The following is a 24,176-nucleotide window of genomic DNA, read 5'->3' on the forward strand; positions in this document are numbered from 1 at the left end:
CTACGGATCGTCGCCCTCCTCCCGCCCCCACAACAGCCCAATCGGGGGTGGGAGTCGGACTGGCCCGGCGAATCCTCGACGCCTGCGGGGGCGGTCTACCCGCCCATGGGCCTCAATCAACGTAAGTCCCGCCTGCTCGAGCCCGCTCCCCCGCCTTCCTTCACGTCAATCCCTCCTTTCTAAGAGAGCGACCGGATCCAATCAGTATCGGAGCCGGCCGAGCGGAGGGGGCGGTCCCACTGTACGTAACCGAACTCCGCCCGTCTCTCGGGCAACGCCCCCACCCCCCCCCACGGATCGGAAATAGCGGGGCTCTGGGCCAATCGTAGCGGCGTGCCTTTGTCCAGAGACCAATGAAAGAGGGAGTGGGGATGAGCCCGAGTCTGAGCGGCAGTAATACAAGCCAATAGACGGCTGAGAGCTCAGGATGGCGGAGGGGAGGGGTGGGGCCGGGGGCGGAGCCGCGGCCTGCCAGCCCGCCTGCCTGCCAGCCCGCCTGCCAGCCCGCCCTCCCCCCTTGGCCGGCTCGGCTCCTCTGCGCTGCCTGGGGTCCTTCCCTCCTGGTCCCCGCCTGCCAGCCCCCGCTGTGCTGCGCCCTGCCCGGCCAGGCCTGGAGCCGACACCACCGCCATCATGCCGGCCGTGTCCAAGGGCGATGGGATGCGGGGGCTCGCCGTGTTCATCTCCGACATCCGGAACTGTGAGAGAGCGGCTGGGGGACACCGGGCGAGGGGGAGCGTGGGATTGAGGGATTCGGGGGTTACAGAGGGGCCCAGGGGATAGAAATCCATTGCGGTCTTAGAGTGAGAGGATAGAGAGGCCCCGGGGGTACTTTAGGGTGGGGGGATGGGGGGGCTTAGGGTGTCATAGTGTGCCTCTTGAGGTGACGACACGGAGTGGCTAGAGGCGTCCGGGAGGGTCTTAATATAGAGGAGGCTAGTAAAGTCCCTGGGATGGGGCATAGAGTTGTCCCTGGGAATGGAAGAAAGGCTGGGGGATCGTATTAGAGATGGGGTTAGAGAAATCCCTGATGTAGCTAGAAAGGGAAAAGGGTGCATGGGTGGGTGGGTGGGGGTATCCTGTGGAGAGATAAAGTGGGAGGAGGCCAGAGAGGACTGGGAGGACGTGAAACACAGGAATCCTAAAGGGACTGGGCTTGAGGGCCTGGGTGAGGGGGTGTCATAGAGGGGAAGGGACTAGGTAGGTCACCGAGGCTCCCAGCTAGTTCATAGAGAGGACTTGAGAATGACAGAAAGTCCCAGGGGTTTGGGGAGGAGAGACGGAAAGGTGGGGGCCTGTAGTGGGCCCCTGGTGAGGGATAGAGGGGCTCCAGGATGGAGGATTGCTTAGGAGACATGGAGGGCAGTGGAGAAGGGGCTAGAGGGGGTACTGGGAGGAGCACAGAGGAGAGGCGCTGCAGGTGGAGAGTCTTGGGAGAACCTGGAATAGCGAGCTGGGGGGCCTGCAAAGGAGAGGACATTATAACGCGGGGTCTTGGGGTATGTGCCAGAATGGGGAGAGCCCAGATCTCAAAGAAGGGGCCAGGGGGCCTTAGGAATTTGTGGGGAAGAGATCTGGAAAGCTGGGGGGTGGGGGAAGCCTGGCCCCAGAGAGGGGTCATAGGTCAGGGAGCAGGACAGCCCTGAATCTGGAGCGCTCTCCCATCTGACCACATCAACATGGGGGCAGCCATCACCAGCAGGAAGAATGGTCGTGACTGTGGGAGGCCTGGCGCCAAGTCAGCTCCCGGCTCCTGCGAGCGGGTGTTGGTGTTTTGAGCTGCCAAAAGCTTCACAGGCTGTGTCCGCATGGGCTTTGGGGTCAGCCAGACTTGGGTTTGAGTGTGAGCGCTCTCACTCCCCAGCCGTGTGACCTTGAATGAGAGACTTCGCCTCTCAGTTTCCTCATCTGTCAGGAGGGACTGATCACACCTTCCTGATGGGGTTGTTATGATACCGAATGTGGGTGAGGCCTTTCACACACTCCAGGCACTAGGTAGCTTGGCTACTGTTCTTGTTATTTGGCTGGGTCTGAGGAGCGGCCTCTGCTGGGTGCCCAGTGATGATTTTAGAATTTAGTAGGGATGGGAGGATCTGGCATGTAGTAGGTGCTCAGCGAGCAAGAGGGGTGGAAACTGTTGGGTCTCAAGTGGTGGAGAGAGGTTAAGTCTGTTATGAAAGGGGTGGAGCTTCGAGGATTTGTGGGTTGCGGGGGCCAGCTGTTAGCAGCAAGTGTGCATTGCCTCTGACACCTACCTTGCGACCCTTGGCAAGTCATTCAACCTCTTGGAGGCCCCCTTTTCTTGTCGGCCGACTCCCATTGATCAGAACATCTTGTCTCTGAAGGTTCGTTCATTCGTTTATTCATTTGACAAAAAGCTTTTTGATCACTCCAGTGTGCCAGACACTGTTCCGGGGACTGGGGCTATAACAGTGAACAAAAATTCCTGCCCCTGGGAGCACCCATGCCGGGAGGGAGATTAACAAGTAAACACAGAGAACCCACAGGGTCAGACGATGACTAGTGCTGTGAAGAAAAATAAGGCAGGCAAGCGGGGGAGGGGAGGGACCAGGATTGAGAGGGATCGAGCCCTGCAGACTTTGGAGGAATGAGGGGTCCAGGCAGGAGAATGGTGCATTCAAAGGTCCTGAGGTTGTAGCATGCTTGGTGTGGGTTCAGATAAATGCGAGGGGGCTTGTGTGGCTGGGGCCAAGAGAGGGAGGGAGGGAGGGAGAGCGGTGGGAGATAAGGACAGAGAGGGGACAGGGCTTTGTGGGCCACTAGGAGCACTTTGGCCTTTCTCTGAGCGAAGCTAGAGCAGCGGGAAGGTTTTGAGCATAGGAGGGACAGGAGCTGATTGATGTATTAAAATAGTTCCTCTGGCTGCTGGGAAGAGAACAGACCCAAGGAGGTCCAAACAGAAACAGGGAAGGAATTAGAGGGCCGTTGCAGGCATCCCAGTGAGAGACGGTGTTGGTTCGACTGGGGTGAGAAGGAAACGATGAGAAGTGTTTGGTTGGAGATAGATTTTGAAGGATCTGCAAAGGGATTGGATGATGGGGGCAGGACAGGAAAGAGAAAACAAGTGGGTGTCACTGCAGGACCCCAGAGGGAAGCCAGAGGACGGAGGGGAGACTCCGACTTGGGGGCAGTGGAAGTAGTTTAGCCAAATGAGCCAGGGCTGGAGAATCAGGGCTTCCCCTTGTCCTTGGTTTTCTCATCAAGTGTAGGTTGAATGGCTGGTATGTTTCAAGCCTTATCATGGGCACTGGAGAAACAGTGGTAAATAGGACAGACTTGTCTGTACCCCCATGAAACTCCCAGCCCCTGAGGGAGACAGGTGCTGCATAAAAGTGGCAGCTGTCCATCTCCCAAGCACTTGTATATGGATGTTCATACAGCATCGTTCATGATAGATAACCAAAGAGCGGAAGCAAACCCAAATGTCTGCCAGCGGATGGATGGCGGCGAAACACAATGTGGACACCCACACGATGGAATAGTATTCAGCCATTAAAAAGGAATGAAGTACCGTAGAGGCTACAGCACGGATGAAGCTCGAAAACATCATTTTAGGTGAAAGAAGACAGACACAAAAGGCTACATATTGTAGGATTCCATTTCTATGAGGTGTCCAGAAGAGGCAAATCCAGAGAAACAGAAAGTAGTTGAGTGGTTGCCTAGGGCTAGGGGGTGGTGGAATGTGGAATGACTGCTAAAGAGAACAGGGTTTCTTTGGGGGGTAATGAGAATGTTCTGGAATTAGATGGTGGTGATAGCTGAACAACACTGGATCTGCTAAAGACCACAGAATCGCACTATCAAATGGTGAGCTCTGTGGTGTGTGAATTGTATCTCAGTTTTTTTTTTAAATTGAAGTATAGTTGATTTACAATATTGTGTTAGTTTCAGGTGTACAGCAAAGTGATTCTGTTATACATATATATATATTTTTTTTCTCATATTCTTTTCCATCATGGTTTATTACAGGATGTTGAATATAGTTTCCTGTGCAAATCCTGGTTGTTTATCTGTTTCATATATGCCACTGTTAGATGATATATTAATTTTATTTTCTTTACCTAAATTGAGGAAGAAACCTAAAATCAAATCTAAATATATTACAAGGCATTCAGGGAGGTATGTTTTGTTGCCCCTCAGAAAATTACCTGAAATTTACTTTCAAAATTAGATCTGCTTGTTTAAAAGCCCTATCCTGGCTCCTTTCTTGTTTGCATCAAGTTTTTTTTAAAGCGGAAAAAAATTGTAGCTGTCCTAAGTCCAGTGAGGTAGAGGGCCACAATGATGAGAGAACGGGGCCTCTGTCTGCTTGCGTTGCCCAGACAATGGGGAGGGGTTAGCCAGGCCAAGGGAAGGGGAAAAGAGCTGTGAAGGCAGAGGAACAGCAAGTGCAAAGGTCCTGAGGCCCCGTCGAGACTCTGTGCTAAGGCCTATGTGGCTGGTACAGAGAGGGATGGGATCTGACACTGGGGAGGTGGGCAGAGGCCAGGTTGGTGTTTGTCCCGAGAGCACCGGAGAGGGTTTCAAGCTGGAGTGAGGGCAAAAGAAGGAATGAGGGACATGGATGAGGCCGTGCTCAGAGCTGAGCAGGTGGAGGACAGCGAGGAGTGTGGAGCCATCCTGCTGGAGGATCTGAAGGGCATAGTGGAATTCAGGGGGAAGGAACTAGAAGGAGATGAAAGGCAGGCTTTGAGAAGGAGAGCCAGGAAGGGCAAATTCTGCAGATAAGAAAGGGAGAGGTGAGGCTGGGCCCAGCCTGAGGGCGTAGTCCTGTCCTGTCTGGAGGGGAGTCAGCCTCCCAGACGCTTATCTGACTGGGAGCTCCCTAAGGCAGGAGCTGGGGTTGCCTCCTCTCTAGGGCCCAGCTCCCCCCAAGCCCAAGGACAATGTGAGTGAATGAATGGGAAGGGGGTTGCTGGGCTGCCACAGTGCCCCGAGCTCTCCATGAGGGCACATCCCACTGCAAACTGTGACCCATTCTGTTTGTGGCGTCTCCCTCAGCCCCTGGAGTGCAAGCCCTGGTCTGATCCCTTCCCGGGTCCCCACTTCCACCTTCTGCAGGGCCTGGCCCGCAAGAGTCCTTGGGAGGTGTTTGCTGATTGAATGAATGAATGGACAAATCAATCTTTACTGAGCACTGATTGAGTGCTAGACACTTTCTAGGTGATGAGACTAAAACGGTGAGCAAAAGTCCCCTTCCAATGGTGCTCACATTCTAGCAGGGAAATGGACCAATATACAGGTAAATATGTAGTGTTCAGGTGTTCAGACAGGTAGCAGTGAGTGTTGGGAGGAAATAAAGCAGGGAAGGGGTGTCGGGGTGTAGGGATGGCGCTCTCATATAGGCTGCTCGGAGCGTCTCTCACTGAGCAGGTGACATTGGAGCAAAGAAGAATTTGGTGGGTGAATTGGCCTGCAGAATCTGGGAGAAGACATTTTTGGCAGCGCAGACAGCCTATGCAAAGGCCCTGAGGCAGGACTGTGCTTGAGGTGTAGGAGGAATGCGGGGAGAGGGTGGGAGTTGTGGTCAGAGAGGGAACTAGTGGATCCAGTGACGACTTGTTTTTACACTGAGCCAGATGGAAGCCAGGGAGAGATTCAGTGCAGAGAAGGGACAGGGTTTGACTCAGCTTTTCACAGAATCCCTCTGGCCGCTGTGGAGAGAGCAGAAGGAATGAGTCCCACTTTGATGGTGCTCCAACATCAGTGTGCCGTTGGGGACAGCGCCCCTCCCCCCACACCCCTGCTCAGGGCACTTAAAGGAACTGGCTTTAGGTTGTGAGTGGCATCCAGATGCTGGCAACAGACAGATCCAGGCCTGAGCTCCATCCCTCTCTACCTGTGTGTCATCTAGTGACCTCGGTCCACAATCGCATTCAGCACCTCCCCCGCGTCAGGACTGCTCTGGACCCTGTGTCAGGATGCTACACGGGACGCAGCCACCCACCCCTGCCCTTGGGGAGCTGGCATTCCCATCCAGAAGCCGAGGGCTTACAGAGCAACATGTGCCCCCTTAATATGTTAGGCGGCAGCTCAGGGAGGTCTTTGCAGCTGCGTTCAAGTAAGGGAATGACAGGGTCTGACTTGGTTGCTCAAGGAGAATATTTTCTCTCAGAGATGTTGACAATTTTGATAACGTCTAACCCAGGGTTGTCATGCGGCGATCCACATACGTACATTTTTTAAAAATTGAGGTATGGTTAATTTACCGTGTCATGTTAGTTTCAAGTATACAGCAAAGTGATTCAGTTATACGTATATATTAAATACATATACGTATGTATATATATCCTTTTTCAGGTTCTTTTCCATTTGAGGTTATTACAAGATATTGAGTATATTTCCCTGTGCTATACAGTAGATCCTTGTTTATCTCTTATGTATAGTAGTGTGTGTATGTTAATCTCAAACTCCAAATTTATCTCCCCCCCTCCCCCCCACCCCTGCAGTTTCCCCTTTGGTAAACATAAGTTTATTTTCTGTGTCCGTGAGTCTATTTCTGTTTTGTAAGTCAGTTTATTTGTATCCTTTTTTTATATTCCACAGATAAGTGATAATCATATGATATTTGTCTTTCTCATATGATATTTGTTACTTCACTTAATATGATAATCTCTAGGTCCATCCACATATGTACATTTAAATTTTCCGTAGTCACATTAAAAAAGTAAAACCAGGGAAATTAACTTTAATATGATTTATTTCCTTTACCCCAGTATGCCCCAAATATTATCTGAATGTGTAATCGATATTTTTTCAATGATTAACAAGTCAGTTTATGTTCCTTTCTCAACTCGGAGGCTACAGTTTCTTTGGAAATATTTTCTCTGTCTTAAGAGTTCATAAAACTTACGGTTAAAAAAGAAGATTCACAAAGGGTCCAAGTCGTTCCAGACATACTTTTCCAGTGACTGAGTGGAGGATTGGTTTTTAATTTTTAACTTACTGCAATTAAATAAAATTAGGAATTCAGTCACTCCATAGCACCAGCCAGTTTTCAAATGTCCAGTGGCCACATGTAGCCAGTGGCTCCGATGGTGGGCCGCGTGGGCCAACATGTTCTGAACTTTATAGGGGTCCAGAGTCAACAAGCATCATCTCCCAGAGCCCTCTTTGAGGACTCAGGGCTGTTGGGACTTGTGTGGGAGACATCGGAGCACATCCTAGTAGAGAGAAACTTTTGTTGCTTTGTATTGTAAACAGTTGTCTGGAAGGCAATGAAGGGTCTTGCAGTGAGGTGCCAGCCAGTGCCTGGGTTACCGCCATAAGCGCATGTCAATCCCTTCATGGTAGTCCAGGTTTGTTAGGAGGCCTTTTGTGGCAGTGACAGCCCCACCCCGATGCCCCAGGTTAAATGCTTAGGGAGGCTTATTTCCCCTACCCAGAAGCCCCAAGGTCCTTCTGGAGCCGTCAGCAGTAACCTGCCCTGGCCTGTAGCAAGGGGGTGGCCTCTTTTCCACCTGCACGGCCCTCACAGCAACAGCTGCAGGCAGAATGGGACCCCCTGCCCTCCCATGGCTCCCCAGCACCCTCAGAAAAGCCAAGAGGTTGCACGGTCTGTCCCTGCCTGCTGTGCTGGCCCCCAGGCCTTTGCACAAGCTGGTCCTCGTGCCCAGAGCACACCTCCCCTTATTTCTGCTTGGTTCATTTCAGCCTCGTCTTTTGAGCCTGAAATCCCAGGAGCGGGGAATTCCCTGGCGGTCCAGTGGTTAGGGCTCCATGCATGCTTCCACTGCAGGGGTCATGGGTTCTATCGCTGTTAGGGAACTAAGATCCCACATGCCGCAGCGTGGCCAAAAAGGAAAAAAAAAAACAAAAAAAAACCCAGGAGCTGGCCAAAAAAAAAAAAAAGTCTCAGAAACTGGGTACCAGGAAGCCTTCCTCCCCGCATCTGATTCCAGCATCCCAGCCCCCACTGTGTTTGTCTCTGTGAAAGTTTTCCCCATTGTCCCTGTCAGCCTCTCCAATCAAGGAGCATCCCCAGGGCAGAGCAGATGTGACTCATCCCTGAGCTTGGCCCAGGGAATGTTTGAAGATAAAGGAATCTCTTTAAAACACCCTGAAATGCTTGCATGCCTCTTGTGACGGGAAGCTCATTCCCCCTGTCGCAGGCTGGCCGAGTGATGGAAAGTTTCTTCCATGAGCCCAGTTCTGTCACAGCTGCCTTCAGCCCCTTTCTCCCATGCGTTACACTCAGCAGCGCCCAGGTGCTGTCTCTGGGCACCCAGGCTCTAGATATTTGCAGAGGTTATGTGCTCTGCTGGGATGCATTTCCTCTAGGGCCACAGAACATTCTCTTTTGGAGACCTGATGCTTTGTTCTTTCTGTGAATTCTTTTTTGTAGCAAAGTATATTGGTGGTGCAGAAGACAATATCAAATAGACGTGGACAGTTTAAAGACTAAGGAAAAAACATATACACACACAAACATATATTCTTTGAATATTCCTTACTTTAAATTTTATTTATTTATTTATGGCTGCGTTGGGTCTTTGGTGCTGCGCGCGGGCTTTCTCTAGTTGCGGCGAGCAGGGGGCTACTCTCCTTTGCGGTGCGCGGGCTTCTCCTTCCGGTGGCTTCTCTTGTTGCGGAGCAGGGGCTTTAGGTGCGCGGGCTTAAGTAGTTGTGGCTCGCGGGCTCTAGAGCGCAGGCTCAGTAGTTGTGGTACGCCGGATTCATTGCTTCACAGCATGTGGGCTCTTCCCAGACCAGGACTCGAACCCTGTGTCCCCTGCACTGGCAGGCGGATTCTTAACCACTGCACCACCAGGGAAGCCCTAAAAATTTATTTTTAATTTTTACACATAGCAGGCACTAATAATATTTTTTTATTAAATGAGCGAAATGTCCAACTATACCATAATAATTAAATAAATTACGGGATAATTCACTCAGCTATCATAAATTCTTTAATTAGGAAACAGATTCTCATACCACGATGGTGGGATATAAACTGGTTCATTATGGGAAAGCCATTTGCCTTCATATATCAGAAAAATTTGAAAATGGGCATACTCGTTGCTCTAAGAACTTTATTTCCGGGACTTTATTCTAAAAACAAATTACATAGTGTTATCATTTAGCTATAAAGAGGTGTATTGAAGAACACTTCAAATTAGCCAAAATTTATGAACTATGGCCATTACTTTTCTTTTCCATATTCTCTGTCATGTGCTTATGTTATCTTTGAATTTTTGGTTTTTTTGGCCACACCCCGCGGCTTGCAGGATCTTAGTTCTGTCACCAGGGATCGAACCAGAGCCAAAGTGCCGCGTCCTAACCACTGAACCGCCAGGGAATTCCTGCATATTCTTTAAATTGTCCATATCTGTTTTCTATTCTCTTCTACATCATTGATATACTTCACTATACAAATATATTAATATATATTTGTATACAAATATATTAACTTGTATATTCACATATACATATATAGTGTATCTATAAAAAAAGCTCACAGATCAGAAGTGATGAATTTTGATGAATTCATCATCAAAATCTGATGAATTTTCCCCAGCTGAACACAGCTGTGTAACTGGCCCCCAGGGTCAGAAACAACATCCCTAGCTCCCTGGCACCCCCCTCCCCACTGCTCAGTCATCCAACACCATAGGTTAGTTTTGCCTGCTTCTTGAAGCTTTTAATAGAGGTAAACGAAGGCCAGAGAGAGCTCTAGGCTCAGTAATTTAATTGCCGTTCAGATACCCGTCTATCTGTGGTAAAAGTTAGGCAGCCACCGTGTGCTATATGGTCCATTTATAAAAGCTGTTTGGTTGTTTTTTCTCGTCCCTACAGAATAGCTTTAAGGCAACTGATTAGAGCAATTGTGTGGTTATCCTCAGGTTAGGAGGAGAACGGAACCTGCGCACCAGTTTTGTGGAGCTGCCGTGCTGGTCACCGCCCCTGCCCTGCCCCCAGAGGGAGGTGCTGTCCTGACCCCCTGGCCACCCTCCGGTGGGCACACCTCAACAGTGTGACGTGGTTCTGGCTTAGTTCTCGCTGGTGAACTGCGCCTGAACCCTCCTCATCTTTCACGGCCCTCCTCAAATGTCCCCTATTCTTGGCAGCCACCAGCAAGGCCCCCGGGGGTGTCTGGGTGACCTCCAATCGTGCCCATCTCGCTCAGGTGTGGGGACAGGGCCCCGCTGCCTGCGCCCCACCAAGCCAGGAGTCCCCGGGGGAGGATCAAAAGTGCCAGATCTGCGTGGGCCCTGGGTGCCCAGCGTCGCCCCGCTCAGGCCTGGCCCACAGGGCTTAGGAAACGTGTAATTAATAAATGAAGCATCAGATAGCCTCTGGGCCACACAGGGCAATTCAGCCTCATCACTGAGGTACTGGCCCTTCATCGCCTGGCTCCCAGAGACCTCCCACCCTCCCTGAGGCCTGGGAGTGGGTCACTCTGTACCTCTTCAGCCCCTTTTTCTTTCACATCTTCATGCCTTTCCTGAGCTCAGGCACTCAGTAAGCCTGTGGAACGTGGGGTCACTACCCAGAAAAGTGGCAGATGCTGGCCCTACCCTCGGGGCTCTGGTGTGGTCTGGGGACAGCAGCAGACCCAGACACGCACAGCAGCGTTGAGGGAGGTGACCCGGGCAGTGTGGGAGCCCAGGAAAGGCCCAAGAGCAGCGTTACCCAGAGGGCAAGCCGCATGTGTGGTTTTTAACTTCTTCAGGAACCACTTTTTTGTTAGTAGAAAGTAGAACGGAATGGGCCAAATTAATTTTAATAATATGTTTGTATAATCTGATACACCCCCAATATTCTTTTTTAAATATTTATTTATTTATTTTATTTTGGCTGCCCCAAGTCTTAGTTGTGGCACGTGGGATCTTTTTAGTTGTGGCATGCGGGCAACTAAATATTCTCATTTCAACATGTATTCAGTATTTAAAAATTGTTTTGATTAAAAAAATTTTAAACAACTAATTAATTATATTTTTAACTTTGTAATGAGATAGTTTACATTTCTTTTTTTTAATTAATTAATTAGGTTGTGCTGGGTCTTACTTGCGGCAGGCAGGCTCCATAGTTGTGGCATGCATGTGGGATCTAGTTCCCTGACCAGGGATTGAACCCAGGCCCCCTGCATTGGGAGCACAAAGTCTTAACCACTGTGCCACCAGGGAAGTCCCTACATTTCTTTTTTTTTTTTTCCACACTCAATCTTCTAAATCCCATGTGTCTTTGCCACTTACTGCCCATCTCAGTTGGGAGCAGCAACGTTTTAGGTGCTTGAGAGCCACCTGGCTGATGGCTGCCGTATTGGACACGGCAGCTCTAGCGTCTATTTGGAACTGATCAGGAGGTGCTAATCAGAAGGGGCTTCCTAGAGGAGGTGGTAGCTGAAGTGAGGCTTATGGGAGCTTCCCCGGAAGTTGGGAGTAGGTGGTGAGGCAGGATTTCTAAAGAGAAAGAGAGCACATACCCTCGCTTTCTCCTTCATTCACTCATTCATTTGAACCTCCCAGTTGCCTGATGACACAGCCATGGGTCAGAACAGGCTCCACCATTCAGATGACCAGACATTTATTAAGCACCTGCTATATGCTGGGCACTATTCTAGAAGCTCCCCTGTGATGCTTATAATCTGAAGGGGGAGCCGAGGTTTGACAGTAAAGGTAAATAAAATAGTTACATGGTGTGAAATGAGCCAGGGAAGACTTTTTTTTTTTAATATTTATTTATTTGGCTGCACTGGGTCTTTAGTTGTGGCATGCAGGGTCTAGTTCCCTTACCAGGGATGAAACCCGGGCGCCCTGCATGGGGAGCACGGAGTCTTTTTTTTCTTTTCTTTTTTAAATTTATGTTTTAGAAATTTATTTTATTTATTTTATTTTTGGCTGCATTGGGGTCTTCATTTCTGTGCGTGGGCTTTCTCTAGTTGCGGTGAGCGGGGGCTTCTCATGGCAGTGGCCTCTCTTGTTGTGGAGAACGGGCTGTAGGCACTCAGGCTCAGTAGTTGTGGCTCGCAGGCTCTAGGGCGCAGGCTGAGTAGTTGTGGCACACAGGCTTAGTTGCTCCGCGGCATGTGGGATCTTCCCGGACCAGGGATCGAACCCATGTCCCCTGCATTGTCAGGCGGATTCTTACCCACTGTGCCACCAGGGAAGCCCGGGAGCCCGGAGTCTTAACCGCTGGACCACCAGGGAAGTCCCAGGACATTTTTTTTAAATGATGGAAACAGAAGAAGAAGGCACTGACTTTAAAGAACTGGCCAAGAGGGAATTTCCTGGCAGTCCAGTGGTTAGGACTCTGCACTTGCACTGCCAGGGCCCCCGGTTCGATATCTGGTTGGGGAACTAAGATCCCACAAGCCGTGCGGCACGGCCAAAAAATAACAATAATAAATAAATAGAGAATTGACCAAGAAAGGCCTCTTGGAGGAGGTGACAAGAGCTGAGACCCAAGTGATGAGAAGAAAACTGGATAGATGGGCAGGTGGAGGGCACAGCACGTGCAAAGGCCCTGGAGGTGGGAAGGAGTGTGAATTGTCCCTGGAACTGACAGAGGCCTGCGAGGTGGGGACACACAGCAAGATGGTGAGGGGTGACACTGGTGGGGTGGCCAGGGCAGGGCCAGAGGGCTTGGTAGCCACGGGGTAGAATCCCCCCAGTGGGAAGCAAGGATGCCAGAAAGGAGGCTGCCACAGTGATCTGGCTGGGCAGGCGGAGGTGGGGAGCCGGGAGCTCAGGACCCAATGCCTGGCAACTGGCTGGAATTGGGAAGGTGCAGGCCCAACAGTTTTCAGGAGACACTGAGCTCTGGGGTGTGGTCAGAGTGAGGGTCCAGGGGGCCAGCTCGAAGGCAGCCTATCTCTGCATTCATTCATTCATTACATATTTCCTGCCAGGGGCATATTTCAGCTGGGGGCTGGTGCAGTGGTAACCGGAGCCATGGGTGGGACAGGAGCTGGAGGAGGGAGGGAGGCAGGGAGTGCCCCAAAGTGTGTGCTGGGCTCCTCCTCTGGGTGGTAGGGACCAAAGAGCCAAGGTTCCCACCTCCCGGAAGCTCCCAGCTAGAGACAGGGCCCAGGCCTTGCCTCAGCCCCCTGGGCCTGGAGCCCCAGGGTGGGGAGAGTCTGCCCTTCCAGCCGGAAGGACCTTGCCCAGCAAAGTGAGGGCAGGCGGCTCAACTCTCTGGGACTCTCCTGACCTGTCCTCCCTTCTCCCTTCCAGGTAAGAGCAAGGAGGCGGAGATTAAGAGAATCAACAAGGAACTGGCCAACATCCGCTCCAAGTTCAAGGGTATGCTGGGGGCCCAGGCTCCTGGGTCTGTGGGAGGAGCGGGCTGTGCGCTGGGGCTGGGATACCTGGGACCTGTAGGTTTGATCCTTCCTCATTTTTACCTCCCCTTTCTTCCTTCCTCTGGCCCCAGGGGACAAAGCCTTGGACGGCTACAGCAAGAAAAAGTATGTGTGTAAACTGCTCTTCATTTTCCTGCTCGGCCACGACATCGACTTTGGGCACATGGAGGCCGTGAACCTGCTGAGCTCCAACAAGTACACGGAGAAGCAGATAGTGAGTCTGGGCGGGGAGAGGGCTGGGGGCCTGGACTCCTGGGTCTGAGGTGGGAGGGGCCGGGGGCCTGGATCCTGGGTCTGAGGTGGGAGGGGCCGGGGGCCTGGATCCTGGGTCTGAGGGAGGAAGGGCTGGGGGCCTGGATCCTGGGTCTGAGGTGGGAGGGGCCGGGGGCCTGGATCCTCTGTCTGAAGGAGGAGGGGCCGGGGGCCTGGACTCCTGGGTCTGAGGGAGGAGGGGTTGGGGGCGGGGATTCCTGGGTCTGAGAGGGGAGAGGCCTAGGACCTGGACTCCTGGGGCTGAGGGAGGAGGGGCCGGAAGTGCAGACTCCAGGGTTGAGGGTTGGGGTCTAGGGCCAGTTAACCACAATGCTCCAAGCCCACCACCTCCCTCCGCAACCCAGGGTTACCTGTTCATCTCGGTGCTGGTGAACTCCAACTCGGAGCTGATCCGGCTCATCAACAACGCCATCAAGAACGACCTGGCCAGCCGCAACCCCACCTTCATGTGCCTGGCCCTGCACTGCATCGCCAACGTGGGCAGCCGTGAGATGGGCGAGGCCTTTGCCGCTGACATCCCTCGCATCTTGGTGGCTGGGTGAGGCGTTGGGGACCCAGGTGGGGGGATGGGGTAGACAAGACCCAACCCAGTTTGAGGGTCAGAGAGGCTCTGTCACCTGCCCAAGGTCTCCCAGCCAGGCTTGGCACCACCGTGATTCCGGTGGCAGCCCCATGGTTGTCTCTTGTCATCTCACCAAAGTGACTCGACAGTGTAAGGCAGCTTCCCAGCAAAGCCAGTGGGATGTCTATCTGATCGACCTTTAACATCTAGTAAAGAAGAGGTGATAACCTTAAGTTATGTCGGTGACAGCCCTCCAGAGCTTCTGCCTCTTCTCCATTCATTCATTCAACAAACATCTGTTGAGCATATATGTGCGGGGCACCATGCTGATTGCTGGGGATGTAGCCATGACCAGAAACGGACATGGTCATCCTCCTCCCAGGATGAAACATATATTTCCTCTCAGAACCATGCTGTGGGGTGCGGAAGCCCATAGGGCATGTAGTAGGCATGCCTGACCTAGCCTGGGGGCTCAGGGAGGGCTTCTCAGAGGAAGTGGGATCAGGCTGAGACCTGGGTGAGTAGGAGGAGTTGGCTGTGGAACAGGGAAAGGCGTGAAGGGTGGTGGATCAGCCTGTGTGACCTTTCTGAAGCAGGAGGTTGTTCAGCAAACACTTCTTGAGCACCTGCAATGTGCCGGGCACTGTTCCGGGCATGGGAAGGCAGGAGGGAGCAGCGGAGACGGTCATGCCCATCCTCAGGGAGCTTACATCTCGGGGGGAATCCAAAGAGCAAACACATAGGCAAAGAAGTGAGTTGAGTTCGGATAGTGACAGTTCCTCTGAAGAAAACAAAACAGGGTAGTGGGGGGCAGCAGAGATGGTGGGGAAGGCTGCTTAAGTCAGACTCATCAGGGAGGGTCTCTGCAAAAGGTGACATGTAATTTGAGACTGGAATGATGAGGAGAAGACAGTCATTCAGAAATGTTGGAAGGTATCTCCTCACACCAGTCAGAATGGCCGTCACCAAAAAATCTACAAACAATAAGTGCCGAAGAGGGTGTGGAGAAAAGGGAACCAACCCTCTTGCGCTGTTGGTGGGAATGTAAATTGATACAGCCACTGTGGACAACAGTATGGCAGTTCCTTAAAAAACTAAAAATAAAACTACCATATGACCCAGCAATCCCACTCCTGGGCATATACCCTGAAAAAACCATAATTCAAAAAGAGTCATGTACCATAATGTTCATTGCAGCTCTATTTACAATAGCCAGGATATGGAAGCAACCTAAGTGTCCATCGACAGATGAATGGATAAAGAAGATGTGGCACATATATACAATGGAATATTACTCAGCCATAAAAAGAAACGAAATTGAGTTATTTTTAGTGAGGTGGATGGACCTAGAGTCTGTCATACAGAGTGAAGTAAGTCAGAAAGAGAAAAACAAATACCGTATGAAAACACATATATATGGAATCAAAAAAAAAATGGTTCTGAAGAACCTAGGGACGGGACAGGAATAAAGATGCAAGCTCAGAGAATGGACTTGAGGACACGGGGAGGGGGAAGGGTAAGCTGGGACGAAGTGAGAGAGTGGCATTGACATATATAGACTACCAAATGTAAAATAGATAGCTAGTGGGAAATAGCTGCATAGCATAGGGAGATCAGCTCGGTGCTTTGTGACCATCTAGAAAGGTGGGATGGGGAGGGTGGGAGGGAGACGCAAGAGGGAGGGGATATGGGGATATATGTATACGTATAGCTGATTCACTTTGTTACACAGCAGCAACTAACACAACAATGTAGAGCAATTATACTCCAATAAAGATGTTAAAAAAAAAAAAAAAAGGTTGGAGTAGTGCTCCAAGCAAAAGGAGCAGCAAGTACAAAGGTCCTGAGGTAGGCATGAGCTTTGTACATTCAAGGAACCAAGAGATAGTGTCTCTGGCTTGACTGTGGTGAACAAGCGAGAGAATAAGGGGAGTATGGATTTATTCTAATTGAAACTGGGAGGCAGTAGGTGTGTTTTGAGCAGATAAATGACATGCTTGGCTTTGTTTTTTTATTTTATTTTATCTTTTTAATTTTTATTTATTTATTTTTAATTTTTGGCTGCATTGGGTTTTTGTTGTTGCACATGGGCTTTCTCTAGTTGCGGTGAGTGGGGACTACTCTTCATTGCAGGGCTTGGGCTTCTCATTGTGGTGGCTTCTCTTGTTGCAGAGCATGGGCTCTAGGCACGCGGGCTTCAGTAGTTGTGGCTCATGGGCTAGAGTGCAGGCTCAGTAGTTGTGGCGCACGGGCTTAGTTGCTCCGCGGCATGTGAGATCTTCCCGGACCACGGCTCGAACTGTGTCCCCTGCATTGGCAGGCGGATTCTTAACCACTGCGCCACCAGGGAAGCCCCTGTTTTAGTTTTTGTTTTTTAATGTTTTAAAATTTTATTTATTTATTTATTTATTTATGGCTGTGTTGGGTCTTTGTTTCTGTGCATGGGCTTTCTCTAGTTGCGGCAAGTGGGGGCCACTCTTCATCGCAGTGCGCGGGCCTCTCACTGTCGTGGCCTCTCTTGTTGCGGAGCACAAGCTCGACGTGCAGACTCAGTAGTTGTGGCTCACGGGCCTAGTTGCTCTGCGGCCTGTGGGATCCTCCCAGACCAGGGCTCGAACCCGTGTCCCCTGCATTGGCAGGCAGATTCTCAACCACTGCACCACCAGGGAAGCCCGCCCCTATTTTTTTTGGCTACTTTATTATTTATTTATTTATTTATTTATGAAGCCTCTGTATTTTTAAAAGGTCACTGAACCTGGTGTGGGAGAAGGTAGGACTTGTATTTCTGGCAGCTTGTGGGCTAGATTCCTGCCTGAGGGTCTCCCCAAAACGCAGTTATCAATGTGGGTTAAAAGAGGAAATGAAATATTCTTCAATGTATTCATGAGCTAGCAAGAAAATAAGGAGACACACAGGCCACAAGCCAAGAGGAGCCTGACACCCAGGAAGATGAGCAGAGTGCCTAAGCTGGATTTTGCTTGGAGCATTTGCTGACCTGGATGAACTTAGGTATTGGTTTTGGGGCCCTATAGCCTCTGGGAGCAGAAGACAAGCTGGTTCAAGCAAGGGCTCCAGAGACCACACTTCAAAGTGAGGGTGACCTAGAAATAAATCCCCTTAAGGTCTATAAGCAAAAGTATCCTTTTTGAACTTTGGCATGGAACAGCCCACACACTGGTGTTCAGTCCGATTTTCCCCTTCCTGGGTCATCCATAGAAACTTAAACCAAACTTCAGCTTAAGTGACACAAACTGCTAGTACCCCAGTGCCTGACAGAAGCAAACACATCTTTTTGGGAGAAACCCACTTTCACCATAGGCCTCAATGATTTCCACAGATGAAGCTCCAAGTTACATGAGTAGCTCACAGTCGAAAATCACTAAGCACAAGACGCAAGGCACCGTGAGGGAGAACCAGCAGAAAGAAAATGGAAAATAACAGTTGGATTGGAGTTTTCATACAGAATGTAAGATGAGTATGCTTAATATGTTTCAAGAAAAAAGAGAACAATTTAAAAATGGAACGAAGTGTAAGCATTTTTTAGAAAGAAATGGACAACATTTAGATTTTAAAAAAAAATTAAGTGGTCTAGTTTAGCAGCAGAATAGACAGAACCAAAGCAAGGATTGTAAATAGGCAGAAGAACTGGAGAAATTAATCAGAATGCAGCCCAGAGAAACAAAGATGGAAAAATTTAAAAGAGAGGTTAAGAGTCAAGGGAGATAAAATCTAACAGCACTCTTTAGAGTTCTAGAAAGAGAGAAGGGAGAGACTCATAACATGACACAGTGTTTGAACAGATTATGGCTAAGAATATACCAGAACCAATGAAAGAACATGATCCTTCGATTCAAGTAGCCTAGAGACTGTCGGGGGCGCCAAACGCGGTAGCAGGGAGACCATTGAGATGTCTGTTGCCGTCCTGGGCAGAGCTGACGGTGGCTGGGACCAGGGTTGTTGCAGAAAATAGTTACTAGAGCTGTATGTTTTGGAAGGAAAGACGACAGTACTGATTGTATATGGTGTAAGAGAGAGAGGAGTGAAGTTGAACAGGTGGATGAATGATGAAGGAGGGAGTGGGGAAGAACCAAGTGAAGGAGGGGGAGGATCCAGAGCGGGGTTTGGCCATGTTGAATCTGAGATGCCTAGTAGACAAAGTCAAAACAAATAAGTAGGGACTTCCCTGGTGGTGCAGTGGTTAAGAATCTGCCTGCCAATGCAGGGGACACGGGTTCGAGCCCTGGTCCGGGAAGATCCCACATGCTGCAGAGCAACTAACCCCGTGCACCACAACTACTGAGCCCGTGCTCTAGAGCCTGTGAGCCACAACTGCTGAGCCTGTGCGCCACAAATACTGAAGCCTGCACGCCTAGAGCCCGTGCTCCGCAACGAGAGAAGCCACTGCAATGAGAAGCCCGCCAACCGCAACAAAGAGTAGCCCCTGCTCAATGCAACCAGAGAAAAGCCCGCGTGCAGCGAGGAAGACCCAGTGCAGCCAAAAATAAATTAATTAATTAATTAAAAAGAAAAAAGTAAAACTAATTTCATTTTTTTTTTTTTAATTTTTGGTTGCACCGTGCGGCACGCGGGATCTTAGTTTCCCCACCAGGCATCAAACCTGTGCCCCCTGCAGTGGAAGCTCAGGGTCCTAACCGCTGGACCGCCAGGGGATTTCCCCATCTAATTTTAATATTTTAATCTCACCTGATCCATCCAGAATCATTTTGACATTGGATCAACATACACATTATCCAATATTTTTTGCGTTAAGTCTTTGAAACCACTGTGTAATTTACACACATGGCATCTCAGTCTGGACTCACTCCATTCAAGTGCTCGGTAGCTTCGTGTCGCTGGGGGCCACCAGATGGGACAGCGCAGGGTGGATGGTAATGAAAGCCACGGCCGGATGAGGTCCCTCAGGCAGGATGTGACCAGAGAAGAGAAGAGACCAAAGGCTGGGGTGATCCAGCGTGTGGAAGTCTGGCCAGGGAGAGGGAGGAAAATGCAGAATGGGCTGTGGCTTGGAGCTTGGAGAAGAAACTTTCGCGGAGGAGGGAGTGGTCCGCCGTGGTGAATGCCGCTGACAGTTTCTTTAAGATCAGGACAGGCAGCTGGCATTGGCTTGGGTGAGTCAGGTGGCCAGTCACCCTGATTGGGGAGAACTTGGCACCTCTGAGGGCTGAGAAAGAAGCCAGTGTGACAAACATATATGAGCACAGGTGATGTTCCCGTTTCACACAAGGGCAGGGCCCTGCCGAAGTCACAGGCCACGCTGGGCTTGTCTGACTGTAGGCTGGGCTCTCAGCACTGGAAACTTGACCTTGACAGTGACTGGGACACAGAGGAACTGTTTTTATGTTTTTGATTTTTTGTTTTGTTCTGGTTTGGGCTGCACCGCGTGGCTTGTGGATATTCCCTGGCCGGGGACTGAACCTGGGCCATGGCAGTGAAAGCCCAGAATCCTAACCACTAGACCACCAGGGAACTCTGGGTTACTGTTTTCTTAGGTCGTTTTTTTTTTTTTTTAATTTGAGGTAAAATTCACATAACATAAAGGTCACCATTTTAAGCACTTTAAAGTATACAGTTCGGTGGTCTTCAGTCCATTCACAGTGTGTTCAAGCATCCCCACTATCTAATTGCAGAACATTTCCATCACCCAAAAAAGAAGCCCTGTGCCCATCAGCAGTCATTCCCCAGACCCTCTCTTCCCAGCCCCAGGCCCTCTCTAATATGCTCTGTGTCTCTAAAGATTTGCCTGTTCTGGACATTTCAGATAAATGGAATCACACAGTATGCGGCCTTTGTGTCCGGCTTCTTTTCTCTTGGCATAATGTTTTTGAGGTTCACCCCTGTTGTCGTATGTGTCAGGGCTTCATTCCTTTTTTATGAGCCAATAATAACATTCCACTGTATGGATGGACCACAATTTATTTCTCCGTTCATCACCAAGTTTCCACCTTTCGGCTGTGATGAATAATGCATGCATTTGTGTGAACTCTGTTTTCGGTTCTGTTGCGGAGCTGCCTGGGCATGAAATTGCTGGGTCATAAGGTATTACGCCTTGTTTCAAAAAAAAAAAAGAAAGAAAGAAAGAAAGAAAACAGCTGCGGTTGAATTTCCCTTCGGTTCCCTCATATCATCTCTCCATCTGGCGTTCCTCCCGGTGCCCTGAGTCTGATGGTGCTTATTCCCATGTACGTTTTGTCCTTTTGCACCCAGGCACACCCCCCTATATTATGTAGCTTTCAGCTTTACCTACATAGTATCACAATCTCTGTGTAACTTAACCAAGTTGATCAATCGCTCTTATTCTTTTTTTTTAAAATATTTAAATATTTATTTATTTAATTTGTTTGGCTGCATTGGGTCTTAGTTGCAGCACGCGGGATCTTCGTTGCGGCATGCGGGGTCTTTCGTTGGAGCACGCGGGTTTCTCTCTAGTTGTGGTGCGCGGGCTCAGTAGTCGCTGCACGGGCCCAGTTGCCCCACGGCATGTAGGATCCTAGTTCCCTGGCCAGGGATTGAACCCGCGTCCCCTGTATTGGAAGACGGATTCTCAACCACTGGACCACCAGGGAAGTCCCCGCTCTTATTCTTTTATTTGGGATTCTCCTGGACGTTTCCTTACCTGTCGCGGAGATGATAATAGAGTCCACCTCCTCAGAGGGCTGTGCTGAGGATTAAACGTGTTAATATGTAGAAGCTCTTAGAGCCTGGGCCAGAGGCAGGCCTCATGGGGTGTGAGCTATGATGGTGATGGTGGAAAGACCACCATTCATGGAGCTCCGCTGTGGGCAGACCTTCTGCTGGTTTCTGGTTTTAATATGATCTTTCCTATGCCATGACCTTGAGCACGTGTGTGTGCCTTTCCCCAGGGCAGGTGTCTGGGAACAGAATTGCTGGTCTAGGTCCGCATGCCTTACAGCAGCTACCTGACCAGGGGTAGCCCAGCTCCTTTTCTGACGGCCTGTGTCTGTGTCCACCCGTGGCCACGGCACCCGAAGGCTCCCGTCTCCCCAGCCTGGCCGACACACACGAGTCTGCCTAGCTGATGGGAGAACACGGAGCCACCATGTCCATGCAATTCATGTTTCTCCTACACATCCAGGAAAACATCTTTTCACCTGGCCTTTGACTCCTGCAGTTTCACCCACCCTTCCTGGGACCCTCCCCTGTGCTTCTGTTGAGTCCTTTCTGGGGAAATGTCACTGTAAGGCCCAGTCTGGGTGGTCGAGACAGCTCCTAGGACCCATTCTGTGCTTGAGGCCGCGATACCCAGGTTCACTTCTTCATCCGCCAATCTGTGGGGGTCCTCATTTTCCCCAGGAGGAAATTGCCAGTCAGAGAGGGTCAATGCCTTATACCCAGATCACGCCCCACAAGCAGGCGTGTCTGACCCCAGAGACCGGGGAGTGCTTTCTAGAACTGTTAGGCTTCACACTCTTCGTGATGCTGGGACCTGGGTGCTGACCGGGCCATGAACTCAGCCCTCTGGAATGGGACACTGCTGGCTGCCAGGCTCTGTGCTAACCCAGTGCCTGTTCAGTTTCCTGTGGCCACTGTAACCCACGACCACAAGTTAGGGGCTTAAAACACACATTGATTCTCTCACAGTTCTGGAGGTCAGAAGTCCACAGTGAGGCTCACTGGGCTAAAATCAAGGTGTTGCTAGGTCTTTTCCAGCTTCTAGAGGCTGCCTGCATCCCGTGGCTCATGGCCCCTTCCATCTTTAATCAGCAGGGTAGCATCTTCTCTCTGATCTCTGTATCTGGCCTTGCATCTCTCTAACTCTGATCCTCCTCCTCCTCTCTTCTAAGGACCTTGTGATTACATTTAGGGCTCACCTGGGTAATCCAGGATCATCTCAAGATCCCTGATTTCATCATATCTGCAAAGTCCCCTTTGTTTTTGTTTTTTTGCAGTACGCGGGCCTCTCACCGTTGTGGCCTCTCCCATTGCGGAGCACAGGCTCAGCGGCCATGGCTCACGGGCCCAGCCGCTCCGCGGCATGTGGGATCTTCCCAGACCGGGGCACGAACCCATGTCCCCTGCATCGGCAGGCGGACTCTCAACCACTGCGCCACCAGGGAAGCCCATATCTGCAAAGTCCCCTTTGAATGTAAGGGAACACATTCACAGGGTCTGGACATTAGGATGTGGACCTGTCGGGGGGGGCATTATTCAGCCCACCACGGTGTTTGACAGGCTTCCTCTCCTCTGAAGAGGGGAGTAGGGTTCCCATTTTATGAAGGACATTATGGAGGCTCAGAGAGGGAAGGGCGCTTGCCAGAGGCCACACAGCCCTGTGGGTCCAGGGCCACACTGGGTGTCTCGTTAGCATGTCAATTTCGTATCTGTTCAGTATCAAACTTGGGTCTCATTCAGCGCCCCACCAGCCATCTTGCCCCAGGTCCCCACAGAACAAATGGTCTCACCACTCGCCAGGTCCCTCAGGTCAGAAACTTGAGGGTCACCTTGTCCCCTCTTCTGTCTCCACCACCTCATAGTAAAAATGTATCAGAACAGAGCCACTTCTCACCTGCATGGCTGCAGCGGGGTCTGAGGCACTGTCGTCTCCTGTCATCTCCTGCCTGGACTATTGCTGTCACCTCCCCCCCCGACCCCGCCCCAGCCTCCCACAGTCTCTTCTTCACACAGCAGCAGAGGGACCTTTTAAAAACATACGTCAGGGCTTCCCTGGTGGCGCAGTGGTTGGGAGAGGCCCGCGTACCGCAAAAAAAAAAAAAAAAAGCAAGTCAGATCTGGGGACAGTGGTCCATAGTAGTACCTATTTTCTCGGTTTGTTGTGGAGATAAAATGAATGAGCCAGTGCCTGTACCAGGGCCGAGCAGATCGGAAGGGCCCTGGGTGGTAGCTTTTACTGCTGTCGCCTTAGTATCATAGCTTCCCTGCTTGTCACCTGCAGCGGCTCCATCTCCCGCTGGGTAAAAGCATAGTCCTCACCATGGCCTGCAAGGCCCCGCACGGTGTGGCCCTCAGCCCCTGCTCTGTCCTGTCTCCAGCCACACAAGACTCCTCCAAGCTCCTTCCACACACAGGCCTGCCTGCCTCGAGGCCTCCACAGGCTCTTCTGTCTGCTGGGAACATTCTGTGCAGAGTTTTAGTCGTTTCTCTCAGTTTTCTGTTTACCTGGTGCCTTGTTAGTGAGGCCTTCATCCAAAATAGCGTCCCCAGGGACTTCCCTGGTGGTGCAGTGGTTAAGAACCCGCCTGCCAATGCAAGGGACACGGGTTCGAGCCCTGGTCCGGGAGGATCCCACATGCCACGGAGCAACTAAGCCCGTGCGCCACAACTACTGAGCCTGCGCTCTGGAGCCCTCGAGCCACAACTACTGAGCCCATGTGCTGCAACTACCGAAGCCCACACACCTAGAGCCAGTGCTCTGCAAGAAAAGAAGCCACTGCAATGAGAAGCCCGCGCACCGCAACGAAGAGTAGCCCCCGCGCCACAACTAGAGAAAGCCCGCGTGCAGCAACGAAGACCCAACGCAGCCAAAAAATTAATTAATTAAAATAAAAAATTAAAAAAATAAAACCCCAAAATAGCATCCCCGGAGTGCCTGCCCTAGTTTGCTCTGTAGCACTGAACCTGGACAGTATCTGTTGTAGGATGCTGGCTGCCCTGGTGAGAACGTACGCTCTGTGAGGACACACTGTTTTTGGTTTTTTTTTTAAGAAAGAACAACTTTATCTGATACTCTGTGGATTATTTATTTATTTTGGCTGCATCAAGTCTTAGTTGCAGTACGCGGGATCTTTCGTCGCAGTGCGCGGACTCTTCGTTGCGGCGCAAGGGCTTCTCTCTAGTTGTGGCACGTGGGTTCCAGAGCACGTGGGCTCAGTAGTTGCAGCATGCGGGCTTAGTTGCCCTGCAGCCTGTGGGATCTTAGTTCCCCGAGCAGGGATCGAACCCGTGTACCCTGCATTGGAAGGCGGATTCTTAACCACTGGACAACCAGGGAAGTCCCTGTGAGGACACACTTTGGACCAG

The 24,176-nt window shown here is 50.7% G+C and overlaps 1 protein-coding gene across 2 annotated transcripts in view; it reads left to right on the plus strand.

Annotated features, from left to right (window-relative positions):
- The window catches only part of AP2A1 (adaptor related protein complex 2 subunit alpha 1), a 36,206-nt gene continuing 12,030 nt past the window's right edge, over positions 1–24,176 (plus strand). The window contains exons 1-4 of one of the 2 annotated variants that reach the window (XM_079906738.1): positions 1–241; positions 13,197–13,265; positions 13,396–13,538; positions 13,942–14,135. In XM_079906738.1, the coding sequence (XP_079762864.1) occupies positions 13,488–13,538; positions 13,942–14,135 (245 nt within the window). In that variant the 5' untranslated portion in view covers positions 1–241; positions 13,197–13,265; positions 13,396–13,487. Of the gene's footprint in view, positions 242–480; positions 701–13,196; positions 13,266–13,395; positions 13,539–13,941; positions 14,136–24,176 lie in introns of those variants that run through there. The other variant, XM_079906737.1, reaches the window with a different exon arrangement.

The sequence above is a fragment of the Stenella coeruleoalba genome (genome assembly GCF_951394435.1).
Source record: "Stenella coeruleoalba genome assembly, chromosome: 20".
In the NCBI taxonomy this organism is placed as follows: domain Eukaryota; kingdom Metazoa; phylum Chordata; class Mammalia; order Artiodactyla; family Delphinidae; genus Stenella; species Stenella coeruleoalba.